This window comes from Electrona antarctica, assembly GCF_951216825.1.
Source record: "Electrona antarctica genome assembly, chromosome: 21".
In the NCBI taxonomy this organism is placed as follows: Eukaryota; Metazoa; Chordata; class Actinopteri; order Myctophiformes; family Myctophidae; genus Electrona; species Electrona antarctica.
This window is the reverse complement of record NC_136802.1, coordinates 37,906,284-37,923,637: the sequence shown is the minus strand read 5'-3', so window position 1 is coordinate 37,923,637 and position 17,354 is coordinate 37,906,284. Positions and strand designations below refer to the sequence as shown.

General features: G+C 42.9%; 1 protein-coding gene across 1 annotated transcript in view; it reads left to right on the top strand.

Annotated features, from left to right (window-relative positions):
• Nucleotides 1-7,694: 7,694 nt before the first annotated feature.
• LOC306914203 (trafficking protein particle complex subunit 14-like) overlaps nucleotides 7,695-17,354 on the top strand; it is a 60,935-nt gene continuing 51,275 nt past the window's right edge. The window contains exons 1-2 of the mRNA XM_079491182.1: nucleotides 7,695-8,189; nucleotides 9,145-9,500. Of these exons, the coding sequence (XP_079347308.1) occupies nucleotides 7,973-8,189; nucleotides 9,145-9,500 (573 nt within the window). The 5' untranslated portion in view covers nucleotides 7,695-7,972. The remainder of the gene's footprint in view (nucleotides 8,190-9,144; nucleotides 9,501-17,354) is intronic.

The following is a 17,354-nucleotide window of genomic DNA, read 5'->3' as shown; positions in this document are numbered from 1 at the left end:
CAAACCTCAGCAAAAAGAAAAGGACAATATCGATGGCCTCCAACTGTATAGTGGTCATTTAGGGCTCTTTGTGTTTCCCCTGCTCATGACCCCGGTTTTGCTTCTATTATTAAAGTATAGGACCCTTCCTTGTTCAAACCCACACGTTTACTGCCTGCTGCCCCTATTTTGGGGCATGTCATTATAGACAAACTGTTCAGAATGTAATGAGAAGAAACACATGAATGTCGTGAAATATGTGTGGGGAAAAAAGAAAAAAAAACGCTACTCGGTCATATATACGCTCCGAGACAATTTATTCAACGACCTTTTGAAACGTCATTGAATAAATTGTTGCGGAGCACGTGAGCGAGTGTGCAGGTTTTAGTCTTTTTTGTTTCTGTGTTTCACCCACTCAAAGTGATGTGTGTATTTCGGTAGCTTTTGAAAGGGGGATTTGTCATCGTTAAAAATAGTTGTCAGAGGCGGTTAGACTTGCTCCTTACCTAATAGGCAAACACAAAGAACTTAGTGTACCGTGCTGTTTACCCTACACCTGATTAGCAGAGTGGATGTGCAAGTGCATGCTCTGCTTTTATACAAAATGTGTCAATGATCACATTTTCACGTACAGACGATGGCTGATTCTCAGTCTCACTTAACCCATTTTGGGGCGGGAACCCCTTTTGGTGTTCGCATTATGTTATGCTTTAGCTATTGAAAAATAGCAGATCTACAAGCTCATAGCGCGCCACCGAGTGGCGCGCTACGAGCTTGTAGGTCTGCTATTTTTAAAAAATCGAAGAACGACTGACATAGAAACATGGCTTTTTCAGAAAACTGTCAGGATGTAGAAGACATTTTTAGAATCTGATAAAGACCTAAGGTCCATTCCACGAATGTCTTTCAAATCCTAACAGTTTAATGAGTTGCCACATCAGTGGTTCTCGAACGTTTTTCCAAAACCCCACCTGAAAATGTTTTGTTCCAGGGACCCCCAGAAGCGAAGATTAAAATATAAAAGATTTGCACATGCACATTTTCACGATTTAAAAAACAAAAATTGCCAAAGTATAATACGGATGCTTTCCCGGATTGAACAGGATAAAGGAGGCTGTCGTTTGATTATTAAGCTCCCATACCCTGCTGTGAATCGGTTATTAATCATATCTGTGTGTGCGAATGTTGGTCGGGCTGCCGGCAGTGGAGCCGGCATCGATTTTCCTCGACTGCATCATTTATTTAGTTCCGTCGTTTCTTTTTAAATGTCACCGTGTAGCTGACAAAAGCCTCCATACGACAATTCAGGTTCCATTTTTAATAAGGTCAGTTTCTTCAGCTGGGTGTGTGACATTTAATATCCTGTGTGTGCGCGACTTGCGCGTGCGTGCGTTTGTTCTGTCTGGGAGTACAGCCAGGCCTGTTTAGACAGACTAATGAAGAATTCTGCAGCAGGTCCATTTATTTACTTTTAATTAACAACTTAAACCCTATATACTTTATTGACGGGGGTCACCCAGGGGTGTATGCTATTACCAGGTCCCCTCCTTTTTTTGGCCCACTATACAAATTATCAAACTTGGTTTTGTTTCAAGGACCTCCATAACACTGTGCAGATGGAACCAACAAAATAAATGAAACCATATAGATATTTGGGGCGTCCTTCAACAAAGTGTGAATGAGACTTTAGTGTTGACCTCGAGTTGGACTTGCTATATGAATCAGAGGGAAATTCAGACCGCTGTCTCTTGCGTTCTGAAAGCGGTCTCTTAATTCGTATTGTTCTTTGGTCTGGGGGGGGGGGGGGGGGGGGGTTGACGATGGTGAATGTTTAAAAAAAGACGGATGTTTTTATGTTTTTACTAGTTCTGAGAATCATACCGTAAATCTGTGTGAGACTTGTTTCACACAGCAGTACTAGTGCTCCAACTTTTGATTCTTGTGTTGGTTTCATTAATGAGACTTCACTTGTACACTCAACATATTATGCTATCATTTCACACTTTAAAAGCCACACTGCGCACCTTTTTATGTCTTTCCTGGGGGTGGTATTCAAACAAAATGTCTACCCACTCGTCCAAGAGCCCAGTCCCTGTGCTTGTCCAAGGCAAGAGACATCACACATATAAGCGTCAGGCAGGGTTACTTGTCGACATCAGGGTCAAAGTGCTATATCTTGCGGCACCCATTATCGCTTATCCCTAAACTTATTTGCCTTTTTTTTTTTTACTATTTTGAAAAACATTTTAAAATAGTTCAAAATAGCAGATCTACAAGTTCACAAGATAGTAGTTGAACTAATTTAACCCATTTTGAGCGGGAACCCCTTTTGGTGTTTTAAACATTGTTATAATTTAGCTATTGAAAAAATAGCAGATCTACAAGCGCATAGCGCGCCACCGAGTGGCGCGCTATGAGCTTGTAGATCTGCTATTTTTTGAACTATCGTGAAAATATTTATTTCAGAAAACTGGATTTTTTAAATTTCGATGTCGGGCCTAAATGGGTTAAAATATTTTTCAATATGGCAAAATACGTTTAGGGATAAAGGTTAAGGTGCGCCCAAGATATGGCACATGTGTCTCCATGGGAGAGTATCGGGAGCCCAACTCCAACCACAGGTGTTCGGTGTACTACTTACTGTATGTTGTAACATAACCATAAAGATTGGTTCAAATTGTGTTTTGTTCATTAAAATAAGTTCCGGTTTGCAGTTTTAATATAGTCAATGTTTGTAGATTTCTGGCCATACTCCGGCCCCACCACCACTTTGTTGACTCACAGGTGAAAGTAAACCCGTCCATTTCGACAATTATTTTCTATGCCTTAGTGCAGACAACGTTTCGGACCAGGGCTTTAAAAACAACATTGTTTTTGTTCTGTATTTATTGTTGCGATCTGCATTTTACATATTGTACATATTGTATTTATTATTGTATACGTATACTTATGGATGATCTCATTTGGAGATGGTGGGTTTTGATGTCAGGGTTTCGGGGGGGGGGGGGGGGGGGTGGTTTTGAAGGGTTGTGTTGTACTGGTACGACTGGAATGCACTGTGCATTGCTGTTATGTTATCAAGAAAGATTCATGTTTTCTGCAAACGTGAAATCCCAAGTGATACTTTAACTCTGAGAGTGAACAAAGTTCAATTTGGAGTTAACATTAAGAATTTCACTACATACTCATCATATCTAAATCCATTTGAAGTTATTGAACGTGGGACATGCACATTAAAAACATTTGCATTAACTAACTGGACATGGTAACCCTTCTAGTCCATGCTGTTTAGGTATTGGTGCATGAAAAGCAAGGGTTAAGTCAAACAGATTTACACTCCTAAACATATCTGCTAGGCAGAAACCTTGTATCTCCATATTTAAATGCTTTTATTTTGTTTTAAATTGAATGCAATTGAATGCCCCGCATCGTCATGCAACTACCCCATTGGCTCCACAACTACATTCAATACATTGGTACATTTCCTGAAAAGTAACCTGAAAAGTAGTTTTGGACATACAAGGTTTCTGATATTCACAACACACACACACACACACACACACACACACACACACACACACACACACACACACACACACACACACACTCCCTGCTATGTGATATGAAAACGCAACAACTGCGCTTAATGTCCACTCCATGCACATTTGAACTGACTATATTGTTCAGTTATATCTTTGATTTTATGCGTTTTATTTTTCTATTATTTGTCAACAAAGAAAAACACTTGATTGACTGGTACTGTGACAGTATTTTTTGTAGCTCTGTATTTTTTTTCTTTTTTTTTTAATACATTTTGGGGTCTACAGCATAACGTGTACGAATGATACATAATTGAAAATAAAAGTTTGTCATGTGTACACGTTAAGGTTTTTTCTTTTCATTCTCAGTTTATTTCCTTCAAATGTGACGAGAAGCACAAAATATCAACATATTTACACATGAGATAAGAAAGGAGGTATGCGAGCATAGCAGCATATATGGTCTCGTTAAGGTGATAGAAAAATACAAACAAAAAGGTCAGTCAAGTGCGTCGTACATGGGATTTAACCCATTTTGACCTGAGATCAGATTCTAAAAATGTCTTCTACATCCTGACAGTTTTCTGAAAAAGCTATGTTTCTATGTCAGTGGTTCTTCGATTTTTCAAAAATAGCAGACCTACAAGCTCGTAGCGCGCCACTCGGTGGCGCGCTACGAGCTTGTAGATCTGCTATTTTTCAATAGCTAAAGCATAACGATGCTAACACCAAAAGGGGTTACCGCATAATCCACATAAAGTAGACCGTCACAGGTATAATCCGCAAGTAGATCCATAAAGGGGAAAAAAAGTAATGTCCCTTGTCTAATCTATGGGTAGGTCCAAGGAAGAGCCAATAAGTAATTTCTCCCTGCAGGTATAATCCATTATTATAGATAGGACAGTAGGCTGACAGGAGATGGGGAGTGACACGTAGCAAAGGCTGTCTGTCTCAGTCTGGATCGGGACTCGAACCACAACACGCTGTCAGGCTATGTAGCCTAGCTCCCCGGACCGCTATGTACATTTTTCATGTATTTTCTTTTTCATTTTACCCCAAAAATATGAAAAGCAAGGCTTTTGCACACCTACAGGCGACAGGTGCGTAGGAGAGGGTACGGTGACCAAAATTGAAAAAGGAACAAACACCCGCACACTGTCTTCAAATGCAGTGACCAACTTTTATTTATAGGGAAACAGCAACGTTGTGGCCTTCATCAGGCTATCTTTTAGCCTGATAAAAATATGAAAAATAAATGATTAGAAGAAAACTATCAGTCACCAGAACCCAGTGCGGGTATTTTCAATGAATCTGAGTGTGAAGTTACGATGGGTTTGTATAGGAAGGTGCATGGCATGTTGGATAAATGTCAATGTCAAATCAATATCTAAATAATAGCCTACTGAATCAAGAAAAAAGTCTGGGGTGCTCACAAAAACCTGATTTGATGTTAAAATGAACACAAACATGTTTGAAAGTGAAACATCCGTTTAAATGCTCACTTGTATTTTAAAGGTCAGCAATTCTTTTAGTTTAGTTTTGAGTTTGGGTAGGGAGTTGAATATTGAATGTGTTTTGGTAGTTCATTCCACATTACGGTATATATAAACATTTAATTTTCCCCCATGTTTGAGTCGATTTTTGGGAACGACTCAAGGTCAACTGACTGAGTATAGGGCAGTGTTACGGTGAAATTGGTGACCTGCTGAAATATGTCACAATCACATAGACATCACATCAACGTACATGTATGTGAAAGTGTCCGAATGTAAATCATTGCGGTTTGTTTATTAGCAAAGTTCAACCTAGCGGTATTTAAGTCACATCATTATTTAAAGTCCTCCATGTAAGTGATGTGAAGTCCACAATATGGTCACATATTTCGGCAGGTCACCAATTTCACCGTAATACTGCCATGCTGTGAGTGAGCGAGTGGCCGAGGTATTGGAATTTGGCTCAGGCAGGGCCAAATTAGCCATTGGGCCAGTGGGGCCGTGGCCCAGGGGCCCTTGGCTCTCAGGGGCCCTTCAGGGAAACTGGACCGTGCAGTACTGGGTTTGAGGCCCTGGCAAGGGCTCCTGCCTCCTGGGACCCTTCTATGGCTGTTGATTGTGTTAAATTTAGGTAAAAAAAGATGATAAAAAGCGAGTGGTCGAAAATGTGGGTATTTTAATTTGGCTCTGGTGTTATGCAAGTGAGGGGCTCCTGCCTCCTGGGACCCTTCTATGGCTGTTGATTGTGTTAAATTTAGGTAAAAAAAGATGATAAAAAGCGAGTGGTCGAAAATGTGGGTATTTTAATTTGGCTCTGGTGTTATGCAAGTGAGCATCATAGTGCATTGGTGCCATCTTTTATTTATTTTTTACTGACGAGACAAAAAAAATAAACAGGGGAGAACAAAACAAAGTGTCGCTGGAAAAAACGGAACCTACCAGATTTTTTCTTTTCTTTTTTAATCATCCACTCTTTAAGTGGAATCTCCTAGGGCGGTAAGGGCACGTTCGAAGTATGCACTGAGCGCACTGTTCTATGCAAACTAATAGGCGAGTGCGCTCCGGTGCGGTATTTCCAAACACGCCCCTATAGTATCCTACCGGTGATTCTGCCGGTCATAAAATTATTTGCTTAGGAATGACAAAAAAATCTCAATCTCAAAAGTCAAGGCAAGTCGTTTTTGGCATAGAAAATAAGTTATTTTGGGTGACGTAGTCCTTTAAGTTCAATTTTATATTTTCCAATTACTAGAGCGGTGCCTGTTGGAGCCTCTACAGCGGTGCCTGTTGGGCACTGGCCTACTTGGAACGATGCAAGTTTGAGTAGGCTGGACTGGATATAGAGCGTCGCAGTCCCGCCCCCTTTCATGACGACACCAGGCCCAGGAAATAATTCCCAATGCATTTTTCCCATAGACATTTCAAAAAGTATTTATTTAAAGACCTTTTAAGCGTCGTACAAAGCCAACCTCGAGTCGTGACAAATCATGACAATAAACACAATATTTTGAACCAAACAAAATCATTTCAAAGAAGAAAAACAAGAAAAAAGACTGTTGTAACCTGCCGTTTTCTTCTTCTTTCTAATTATTTGTTCGGCCCGGAAAATTGTGTTTGTTGTCATGATTTCTCACAACTCGAGTTGGCTTTGTACAACGCTTAAAAGGTCTTTAAATAAATAATTTTTGAAATGTCTGAGGAAAATGAACAGGGAATCATTTCCTGGGCCCTGGTAGGGCCCGGGGGTGGGACTGCGACGCTCTATAGAGCTGGGGCGGTATGGGATTTTTGTTACCGCGGTAATCGCCCTCCCCTTATGGTAATTATCGCCAGCTCCATATATGGACCCTGGGCAGGGGCCCTGTCCAGATGTCCGAACAGGCCCCCACGACGATTATAAGAACATTTCGTCCCTGAGGAGGACCTGTCAGATGTCAGAACAGGCCAGCTCCATGTATGGACCATGGGCAGAGGACCTGTCCAGATGACAGAACAGGCCAGCTCCATGTATGGACCATGGGCAGAGGCCCTGTCCAGATGTCAGAACAGGCCAGCTCCATGTATGGACCATGGGCAGAGGACCTGTCCAGATAACAGAACAGGCCAGCTTATGGAGTTGTGTCACGCATGCCCAAATATGGAGTGCTGTGATGTCAGAACAGGCTAGCTCCATATGGACATGGGCAGGGGGCAGGGCCCCAGCTGTCCAGAGCCCGGGCAGAGGTCTTTTTGTGTTGGTTCTGGACACCCGTGGGTCCGACCGACTCGACACCGAGCATGTGCACCCCTGTGGTGGTGTGGAACGCGTGTTTCGAATTTGAAGTCGGTGTGGGGAACAGTTCCAGAGTTACGTGGATTACACACATACTTTTGTAGCCTAGTTAGATATTGAAAATAGCACATTATTGCCGTGAGCTTGCAGATCAGCTATATACATGTATTATTTATTATTTATTATTTATTGTTAATTATTATTATTATTATTATTATTATTATTATTATTATTATTATTATTATTATTATTATTTAAAGATTTGGCTTATTGAGGCTCGCAGCTCAATTTATTTGGACTGGTTTTAAATAGGACGCTCCGTCCATCCAGGTCTCTGCGCTCCATTGCTCTCCCCTGCTGATTGCAATAGACACCCAGCAGAGCAGACAGACCGACAGCGGTTGGAGGAGGCAGCTTCACACAGACAGTTCCCATCCACATACACTCACACAGAGAGAGAGTGATGGAGGACGTCCATTCAACCAACATTACCCTTCATAAACACCTCAACCACAGCACCGATCTCCTCTCTGGACGTCTCGTCAAAGGATCACACCTCCCCAGGATCTTTTAAATTGTGGTTTAGATTCCGGTGATCATATTAAAAACCACCGTTGTTTATCTTACAAGTGCAGACAGCGGCGCTAGCAGGCTAACATTAGCGGTATTATTAGTATTAATATTGGAATATGGTTCAAATGATGGAGTCTCAGTGCGAGTACTTCATGTATTTCCCCGCGGTGCCCGTCTCGGAGAAGCTCCTCCACGACCCGGCCGGCTACAGATCGCTGCCCCGGCGGAGCCACCTCTACCTCGGCGAGACCGTCCAGTTCCTGCTCGTGCTGCGCTCCAGGGACGCCGGAGGAGGAGGAGGAGGAGGAGGAGGAGGAGAAGCAGCGACCAGTGGTGGGGAAAGTACCAATACTTCTGCAATGAAGAAATACTGTCAAAATTCACTTGAGTAAAAGTACAAAGTATTGTTATTAAAAACTAAAGTACCAGCAGTAGAAAGGAGGCCTACTCATCATTGATTGATTGATTGAAATATGTATTAACAGTTTGCAGAATTACAGTACATTTCAAGCACAAACTCAATACAAAGACTGTTAACTGTGAGTGGACGACCCAATTAAGCATTACACTTGTTTACAAGAGGGTCCACCATGTTCAATTCATGCAGAATGTCCCATTTCACACGTTTTCAAATGTATAAAATGTATGTAAGTAAAAGTATCAATACTGCAAGAGTAAGTCAAAGTCAAAGTCCGGAATTCAAAGTAAAATCACAAAAGTATTGGCACCAAACAGTACTTAAAGTACCAACAAGTATAACATTCATTATGCAGAATGTCCCATTTCACAAGTTTTCAAATGTATAAACATCTTTTGAAAATAGCTCAGAATGTGTCACATCGCATGTCAGCTTGTAGATCAACTATTTCCGGTATTTTTGTATATTTCTTTTGGAAAGAAAAAATTAGTCTGTGATTTCTTTGTGTATTTCATTTCTGCCCTAGGCTGTGCAATTTGTGACTATACGAAGCCTATCAAATTCAAACAAAAATACAAAACGCTTAACCATTTTGGGCGGGAACCCCTTTTGGTGTTTTAAACATTATGTTATAATTTAGTTATTGAAAAATCGCAGATCTACAAGCTCATAGCGCGCCACCGAGTGGTGCGCTACGAGCTTGTAGGTCTGCTATTTTTTGAAAAAATCGTGAAAATGTGGCGCAAATCCTGACAGAAAACTGTCAGGATTTAGAAGACATTTTATAAATTTCGACATCAGGCCTAAATGGGTTAATCGCAATAATTTGTGTGACAATCGATCGTCAACTTAAATGTGTAATCGTGACAGCCCTAGGTGACCGTGACACTACCGGCGGCAGCGGTCCTTGTCCGGCGGCTAAATGGAAGCAGCTGGTGGGCTCCCTGTGCGCCGTGGCCAGCGTCTGCCCGGCGGACGGCCGAGGGGGAGGAGGAGGAGGAGGGGGACAGCAGCGCTGTGACTTCCAGAGCAGCTTCAGCGACGACGGAGGGGGAGAAGAAGACCTGGACGAGACTCGCGAGAGCGACTTCGAGGCGGCGGCGGCCGCCGCCGCCGGGAGACGCCGGGGGGAGAGGAGCCCCCGGGCCTTCCGGCGCTGCAAGCCGCTCCTCATACACAACAGCTCTGCCGGCGACGGGAGGGAGCACCGCAAGGCACCGGTGCAGGTATAGTACTACAAATTCCTGCTAAATCTGTAACCTCGCCTCACCAGGCTTTCCACCACCTCGGAGGAAAGCCTGGTCTCTGTTTCAGAAAGTCCGTATGATCCGGTCGGGAGCGGATGATATCGTTACGTCGTCATGTAAAGTCAGGAACAATCAAACAGAACTTCCTTTTCCCTCAAACCGGAAGAATAACAATAAAAGCTCTCATAGCCTGTAGCTTTTATTGAGAAACATCGGTTTGAGGGAAAAGGAAGTTGCCGCCCCGTTGTTCCTGCCTGTCGACTACAAAACAATACTACAACATGACGTAACGATATCATCCGCTCCCGACAGGATCATATACCCTAAATGAAATGGTGCCCAGGCTACGAAATCTGTAGTTCTCACACTTTCAATATGAGTAGGGGTCATCATCGCCAGGCTGGCTTGTTGTGGTGGACATATTTGTCAAAATTCAATTTTTTTGCCATGGACATACAAAATGAGTGGACAATAATATTACCAGAACCCTGAATGACCAAATAACAGGTCTGTGACTCTGAGAGTGTACACCTTATGGACCCTTATACGGGTCGATTTGGATCCATTTGTACACTCTCAAGAGTTAAGGGGGTCCTTGCAAATAAAACATTTGAGAAACACTAATACTGGGCGGTCGGTCCCCACACCCCACTTTGAGAACCACTGTTCAAGATGACACACACACACGAAGGTGCGCGTGCAGCCGTGCACACACACACACACACACACACACGAAGGTACACACACACACACACACACACACACACACACACACACACACACACACACACACACACACACACAGATTGCTCACAGAGATACCTATGTTATGGACCACTATAAAGAGGGCTTTGATCTCTATGTCTGCCTCTTCCTCTCTCTCTCTCTCTCTCATTCTCTCTCTCTCTCTCTCTCTCTCTCTCTCTCTCTCTCTCTCTCTCTCTCTCTCTCTCTCTCTCTCTCATAGTACAACAGAAAAAAGAGAAAACATTATTGAATGGCCTAGGTTGATACACTATGGTACTGTATTGATGTGTTGTTGTGTGGACTTTATACATTACATATCATCATCGCTATCAGTCAACACCAGGCCCTTTGCGTGCTTTCACATTTCCTGAGCTGATAAGAAGTGAAAACCTCACACACAAGACGCAACCAACCAACCAACCAACCAACCAACCACATTTCTCACACTTCCCCTGGCCTCTGACATTTAGACAAGCAGACTCATTGACAGTAGCAGCTCTGTTCTGCAGATGCAGAATACCTAATAGCTAGTGTGTCTGCACACTAGCGTTTCCTGGTTTGTGACACAACGCCCTGCTTGCTACAGGACTTTGTACACACAGAGTTTTTTTCTAAACTTGGAAGCACCTGAGTGAGTGAGTGTGAGGGAGTGAGAACTCACTTGCAGGTGTTGTGCAAGTATCCTCGACTTGCACATGCATGTCAAATCAAAGGGGGAAAAAAACAACGCTTCCCATTTCACTCTTGTCTGGCTGTGTCGGGTGCAGTACTTAGTTTAGACAGTTTTTGGTTTAGACCAGGGGTTCTCAACGTTTTTGGCTGGGGACCCCCGGAAATGCTTTGGCCATGTCTCGCAACCCCTGCCCCGCCCCCCCCCCCTCCCCACTCCCAATACAAACTGACTGCAAAAATAATATTTATGATTTAATATTAGAGAAAATACATCATAAATGAATACTGAAACCAGATATAATCATTAAGGAAAGTTCATGCATGTACTATGTCCTTCATTTCCATTCTGTTGCAAAAAAAAAAAAAAAAAAGTTTTTTTGTGTTTTTGAAAATAATTTGGGGACCCCCCAAAATAATTTGGCGACCCCCCTAGGGGTCGCGACCCACGGGTTGAGAACCCCTGGTTTAGACTAGTCATTGGTTAGACCAGTCATTAGTCCTACAACTATAACCTATCTCAAACCCTCAGCCTAAACCTAACCTCCCACGGGGCAGCACACCTAAACCTAACCTTAACCCATGTCTAACCAATGACTAGTCTAAACTAAGTATGCACCCCAGTCCGGTCACAATTTTTCCATAATCGCCCAATTGCAATTATTTGAGGTCACCGCATTTCTTTTTGGCATAATTGTCATAATCATTTGCATGTTCAAAAAATATTATATCAAAATATAGTGAAAATAGCAGATCTTTTTTTTTAAAGTATAAAGTTATTAAATATTCATGTTATTTTTCATATGTGCCCCATGATTTTGTAACCCATTTTTCAACCCGGTGCCAAATCTGCCAATGGCCTAAGCCAGGGGTGCCCAAAAGGTAGATTGTGATCTACCAGTAGATCACAAAGGCTTTGCAGGTAGATCACATGACATGCCCCTAAAATATATATATATAATTATAATATAAAAAAGCCCTAAGCTGTAATCCTGGGTGCTACTGGGGACAGCCCCGGCTACACAGCAGTTGATAGACGAGCGCGAGTGTGCATTCCTTGGCTTGGCTAAGCCGAGTCAAGAAAGACATTTGACTTTATTGGCGATCCGGGTTGGGGCAGGTTAAATATTGTATAATAGGATTTCACTTGTCCTAAGAGGAAGTTTGGTAAACACAGTGTGCGCACAGCAGCCTACCGCGGAGGGTTGTGGAGCTGTGCTCAGCTGGGTGTGACTGTGAATAGGTCCACGGTCGGACTTACTAAAAGGTAACCTCTCTGTCTTCTCTGAATCTCTAGCCTTGTTGCACACGTGCGACAAAGTATTGTAAACAAGACCGCCAAGACCGTCAGTTCGTCACACGGGGTTACACCAAAAGTGGTGATCCATTGAATTCGGTTGAATGATGATGCTACAACTACTGTACCACAGACTGCAAGGCGATAACAAAATAAACCATACCGCCCTAGCCCTAGTCACTACATGTACTCCTACGGGCAGAGACGGATTAACCCCAACCAGGGCCCCTGGGCCCCCATGGCACGTGCACGAGACATTTTTGCGCTTTTCTGTGTTTTTATCATCTTTTTTTACCTAAATTTAACAAACTCAACAGCCAATGAAGGGCCCCAGAAGCCCTTTTCAGGGCGTCAAACCTAGTACCGCACGGTTCAATTTCCCCGAAGGGCCCCTGAGAGCCAAGGGCCCCTGGGCCACTGGCCCAATGGCTAATTTGTCCCTGCCTACGGGCTGGGGCAGCATCTGTCAGCAGGGAGTGTTGTGTGGGAGTAGTAGTATGAAGACTCTACGTCCTCCCGGTGGGTAGGATAGGATGTGTGTGGGGAGGAATCAATTGGCATATAACGACTAAATTGGGGAGAAAAGGGGGCCAAAAAAAAAGCACAAAAAAGGTATAAGTCGGGCATTATAGACTTGCCTGTGAGGCAGTTTACAGTACGGGCTGCGCTAAAACAAAATCGATAAGGCAATATTATTGTATTGTCAATTCGTCATGCTTGCCAATCGATACAGAGGCTACCGTATCGATTTGATAGGGCAGGAAATGTGATGTGTGATGCAGTTTTCAAAAATAAACATTGCATATGTTCCCACATAATAAACGGCTCATGACTGAGACTCAGACATGAGCTTGTCGCAATATTATTGTTTGCAGCAAAAGACAAAAAAATAAAATAAAATACAGGAGCCCACAGAAGATGGTTGTATTAATTATTAACAGGAACTCTAGAAACACAACATAAAAATGTACCCTTAACCCATTTAGGCCTGACCTCAAAAATTTTAAAAAATCTTCTAAATCCTCCAGTTTTCTGAAATAAATATTTTCACGATTTTTCAAAAATAGCAGACCTACAAGCTCGTAGCGCACCACTCGGTGGCGCGCTATGAGCTTGTAGATCTGTTATGTTTCAATAGCTAAATTAGAACAATGTTTAAAACACCAAAAGGGGTTCCCGCCCAAAATGGGTTAAAGCTCTCTGTGGGCCTGAATTGTATGTGTTTTAATGTGTGCAGTATTTAATACTTTAACTAAGTTGCTGTTTGCTAATTCTTCAAAATAATTGTGTTTGGCCCATGGCGATGCGTATTGTGGCCTCTGTATCATTCATGCGTATCATATCTCACTGTTGATTTTGTTGACTAAAACTGTGACGGAAAATGTTTGTCGACTTTTTTCACTGACGAGAAGTATATTGACAATTTTGTCGTCAAAATAAACACTAGACTAAAATGTTAGGAACGGATTAGTGGGGAAGAGATCGAGTAGAACTAAAAGACGAGCCATTTTATGTTTGGTTGCGTTCTGGTGTTGAGCTCTGAAAATAGCAGATCTACAAGCTCACAACATGTCGCAGCGTGGCACGTTTCAGCATGCAAAGTTGTGTAAAATCGGGCATTACGACGCCTTCAAGACCTGCCAACATACCTTTTAGTTGACAAAATCAACTGTAGATTTAGTCAACTAAAACTAAAACCTTTCAGATGACTAAAATAGGACTAAAACTAAATGGAATTTTATTCAATGGACTGTGACTAAAACTAAATCAAAATTGTCCGTCAAAATCGGTAAAGTTGTATGCCGTTCCCAGCCCTAGTTTACACTTTACAGGCTAGAATCTCCAACCGTTTGTATGCCCAGAGCACAGAGTGTGGGAAAGCAAGTGCTCCTTGGCTCGTGTGAATTGGATACGTTTGGTCTCTTGGCATGCTTCCCAATCCCTCGCCAACAATCACACAGTCTTATTGTGGAAATGACATTTCGGCCTGCATTATACATCCGTGAGTTATATTGAGGCGAAAGGCTTTTCTAAACCATCGGTTTGTGGAAGTGTGTTCCTTAGACAGACAGCGCTGTGTCACGTAATTGATGGTCACTTAACCGCCAGTAGCCGGTTTTAAATGCAACCACAAACCACCAGCTTTCTCTGTTCTTCAGCATTCGCTTGACCACCGAAGTTGAACACTTTTACCACACAGATGCACTTTTCAATTTTTTGCAGTACAAAAAAAGCGGCTATAGCCGTCACCCCAAATGTGATGAGGTAAACACTATGGCCGAGTTTAGCCCAAGGACAAGGAGTGTTTTTCGTGCAAAACAAATGCTTGCAATTGATTCAGAATCATGAAAAACCCCTCTACTTTGACACATCACATGTTACTTAAAGCAGAATGAAATGTTGTCTTATAAGACTTATATACAGTAGGTTGTTAACCCATTCTGGACGGGCACCCCTTTTGGTGTTTTAACTAAGCATTATGTTATACTTTAGCTATTGAAAAATAGCAGATCTACAAGCTCATAGCGCGCCACCGAGTGGCCCGCTACGAGTGGCCCGCTACGAGCTTGTAGGTCTGCTATTTTTGAAAAATCGTAAAAATGCGGCACAAATCTATTTTTTCAGAGAGAACGTTTTTTTTATTTCCACGTCAGGCCTAAATGATGGTACCTAACCATCACCTAGTTTAGCTTTTTTTCAGTGGTGCAACCATAGGGTGCAGCACTCCAATGCCCAGCTATGTGTGTCTCTGCCTGGCTGTGTCCCTGGGTCTGAGCACGGAAGTAGCGCTTTCTCACCACCAAGTGCCACTGTTGCGCACGCACGCATATAAGTACAGTACAGCACCACTCACTTCAGATGGGTCTGATTTTTCAATATGTTTCACCACTTTGATATGTTGTTACTAACATATTATGAAACAACAAAAAAACAGTTGAAAGTGAAAATGTTTCTCTTGCAATTTCATTTAGGTTAAGCCCTTTTTTGCCACAAAATGCCTGCACTACAAACATATTTGCCGAAAATAGCCAATCTACAAGGCAGCTCACAACGATTCTCAGTGCGAGGCGCTGTGAGCTTGTAGATCGGCTATTTTTCGGCTAAAGTTCTCAGAATAGGGATGCTAGGGTTGAAGTGGTTAGTGTAAAAAAGAAAATATCCTATCACACAACGTTTTGGAGACCCCCCTGTAGTAACTCAGAGTGCCCTCTGTTACAGCGATATGACACCTTGTGACATTGTAGGACATTGTTTTCACTATTCACTATTCAAGTATATAGGGCTTAATTAGTATACCAAAACGATCCATTGCAAGTGCAAATGTTTGAATTGAGAAATGTGTTTGCTACTCCAGATGGTCTTTCAGATGGTGTATGTTGTTGCTATTTTTTGTATTCCTATTACAGATGGCATCTATTGCTTGTATCTCTCTATCTCTGTCCTCTCTCCCTCTCTCTTCCATGGTCAAGGCAGATGGCCGCTCCCTCTGGTTTTGCATGAGGTTTCTTCCCCCCCCCCCCTGCCACCATCGCAACATGCTGGCTCAGTGGTGGTGTGTGTGTGTGTGCGTGGGGGAGGGGACACAACTTGTTGTGATTGTATAGTTGAATTTTATTTAATAGGGGTGACAGTGGCCCAGGAGGCAGAGCACAACCACTTAGGTGGTTCGATCCCTACTGTCGACGTGTCCTTGAGCAAGAGGCTGAACCAAGGGGCCAGTGAGGCTATTCAACGTTGAAGCTCTGGGCCCTAGTGGTAGGAGGAGGGACTACAGGCGGACCCGTGGATTCATGACCGGGAAACCCCGTGCAGCTGGGCTTTAACATTGAGCGCTCGGTTGCACTTCCGCATTTGACCACCAAAATTTGGTGGTCAAATGCGGAAGTAGACGTTCTGAGACGGTACTTCCGGCAGTCTTCCGGGTGCTTCAAAACGCCACTGAGCAACTTCCACTGACATGAATAGCTGGGGGGGCGGAGCTTCGCGCCAGTTCAGTCTCTATCCTTTTATATACTCTATGGGCTGAACCCTTAACTGCTCCCACCGGCCGACCTCACTATCCTGTAGTGAGGTCGGCCGGTGCCTTGCATGGTTCCTTCCATCGGTGTGTGAATGGGTGTATGTAATGCACATTGTAAATCGCTTTGGATAAAGTATTTTTTACTATCTAAATACACCCTGTCTCCACTTAAAGCTGCTATAAGCAATAATATGTCCAAATTGTAATGACCTTTACATTTTTACATTTTTTGGTATTCAGACAGCCAGCAATGGGTAGAACGCTCCCAAAACAAAATGAGTCTCTGTGACACATATAGGGGCCGCAATCTGCATTCAAAGAAGCTTTCTAGAAGCTTGGTCATTGGTCGAAAAAAACCCGGTCGCAATGACTAACCAATCAGGAAGCAGACAGGCAAATCGACCAATGACAATGCTTCTAGGAAAATCTTTGAATGCAGATTGCGGCCCCTAGATGTGTCACAGAGACAAGTCTTTTGGGGGAGCGTTCTACCCATTGCTGGTTGTCTGAATACCCAAAAAATAAAAGGTCATTAAAATTTGGACATATTATTGCTTATAGCAGCTTTAATTGAATTCAACCATCGTATGTGAAATCCTGCACAGCAGAAGTGAGGGTTGAGCTGCAGGCGAGGCATAAAGTATAGCAGGTGTTCTGTCCCTGCATCATCACATCCACATCGAGCAGGTTTGCGACGTCACCTCCTGAATCAACAAGCACAAAGCGCAGCCTCTCTCATCATAATCGCCTATTTGGAATTACGTGTCATATCTACCCCTGTGCAATTTGTGATTACGAAGCCTAAAAGGCAAAACGGAAATACAAATTGTAATGTTCCAATGTTTAATGCAAAAAAAAAAATCGCAATTATTTGTGCAACAATATTTATCGTCCTAAATTTGTAATCGTGACAGCCCTATCAACGAGCACAAAGCGCAGCCTCTCTGCTTTAGCTCGTGGGGCTTGTTTTCTGGGTCTTTTTCTCTAACTTAGGCTAGTCTACCTCTGCCACAGCCTGGCTGCTGCTCTGCAGGAGGCTAATGAAAGGATGTTTATCTTGCAGATCCTAGTCCTGTCTGGATTGTTTGTTCTCGACGGG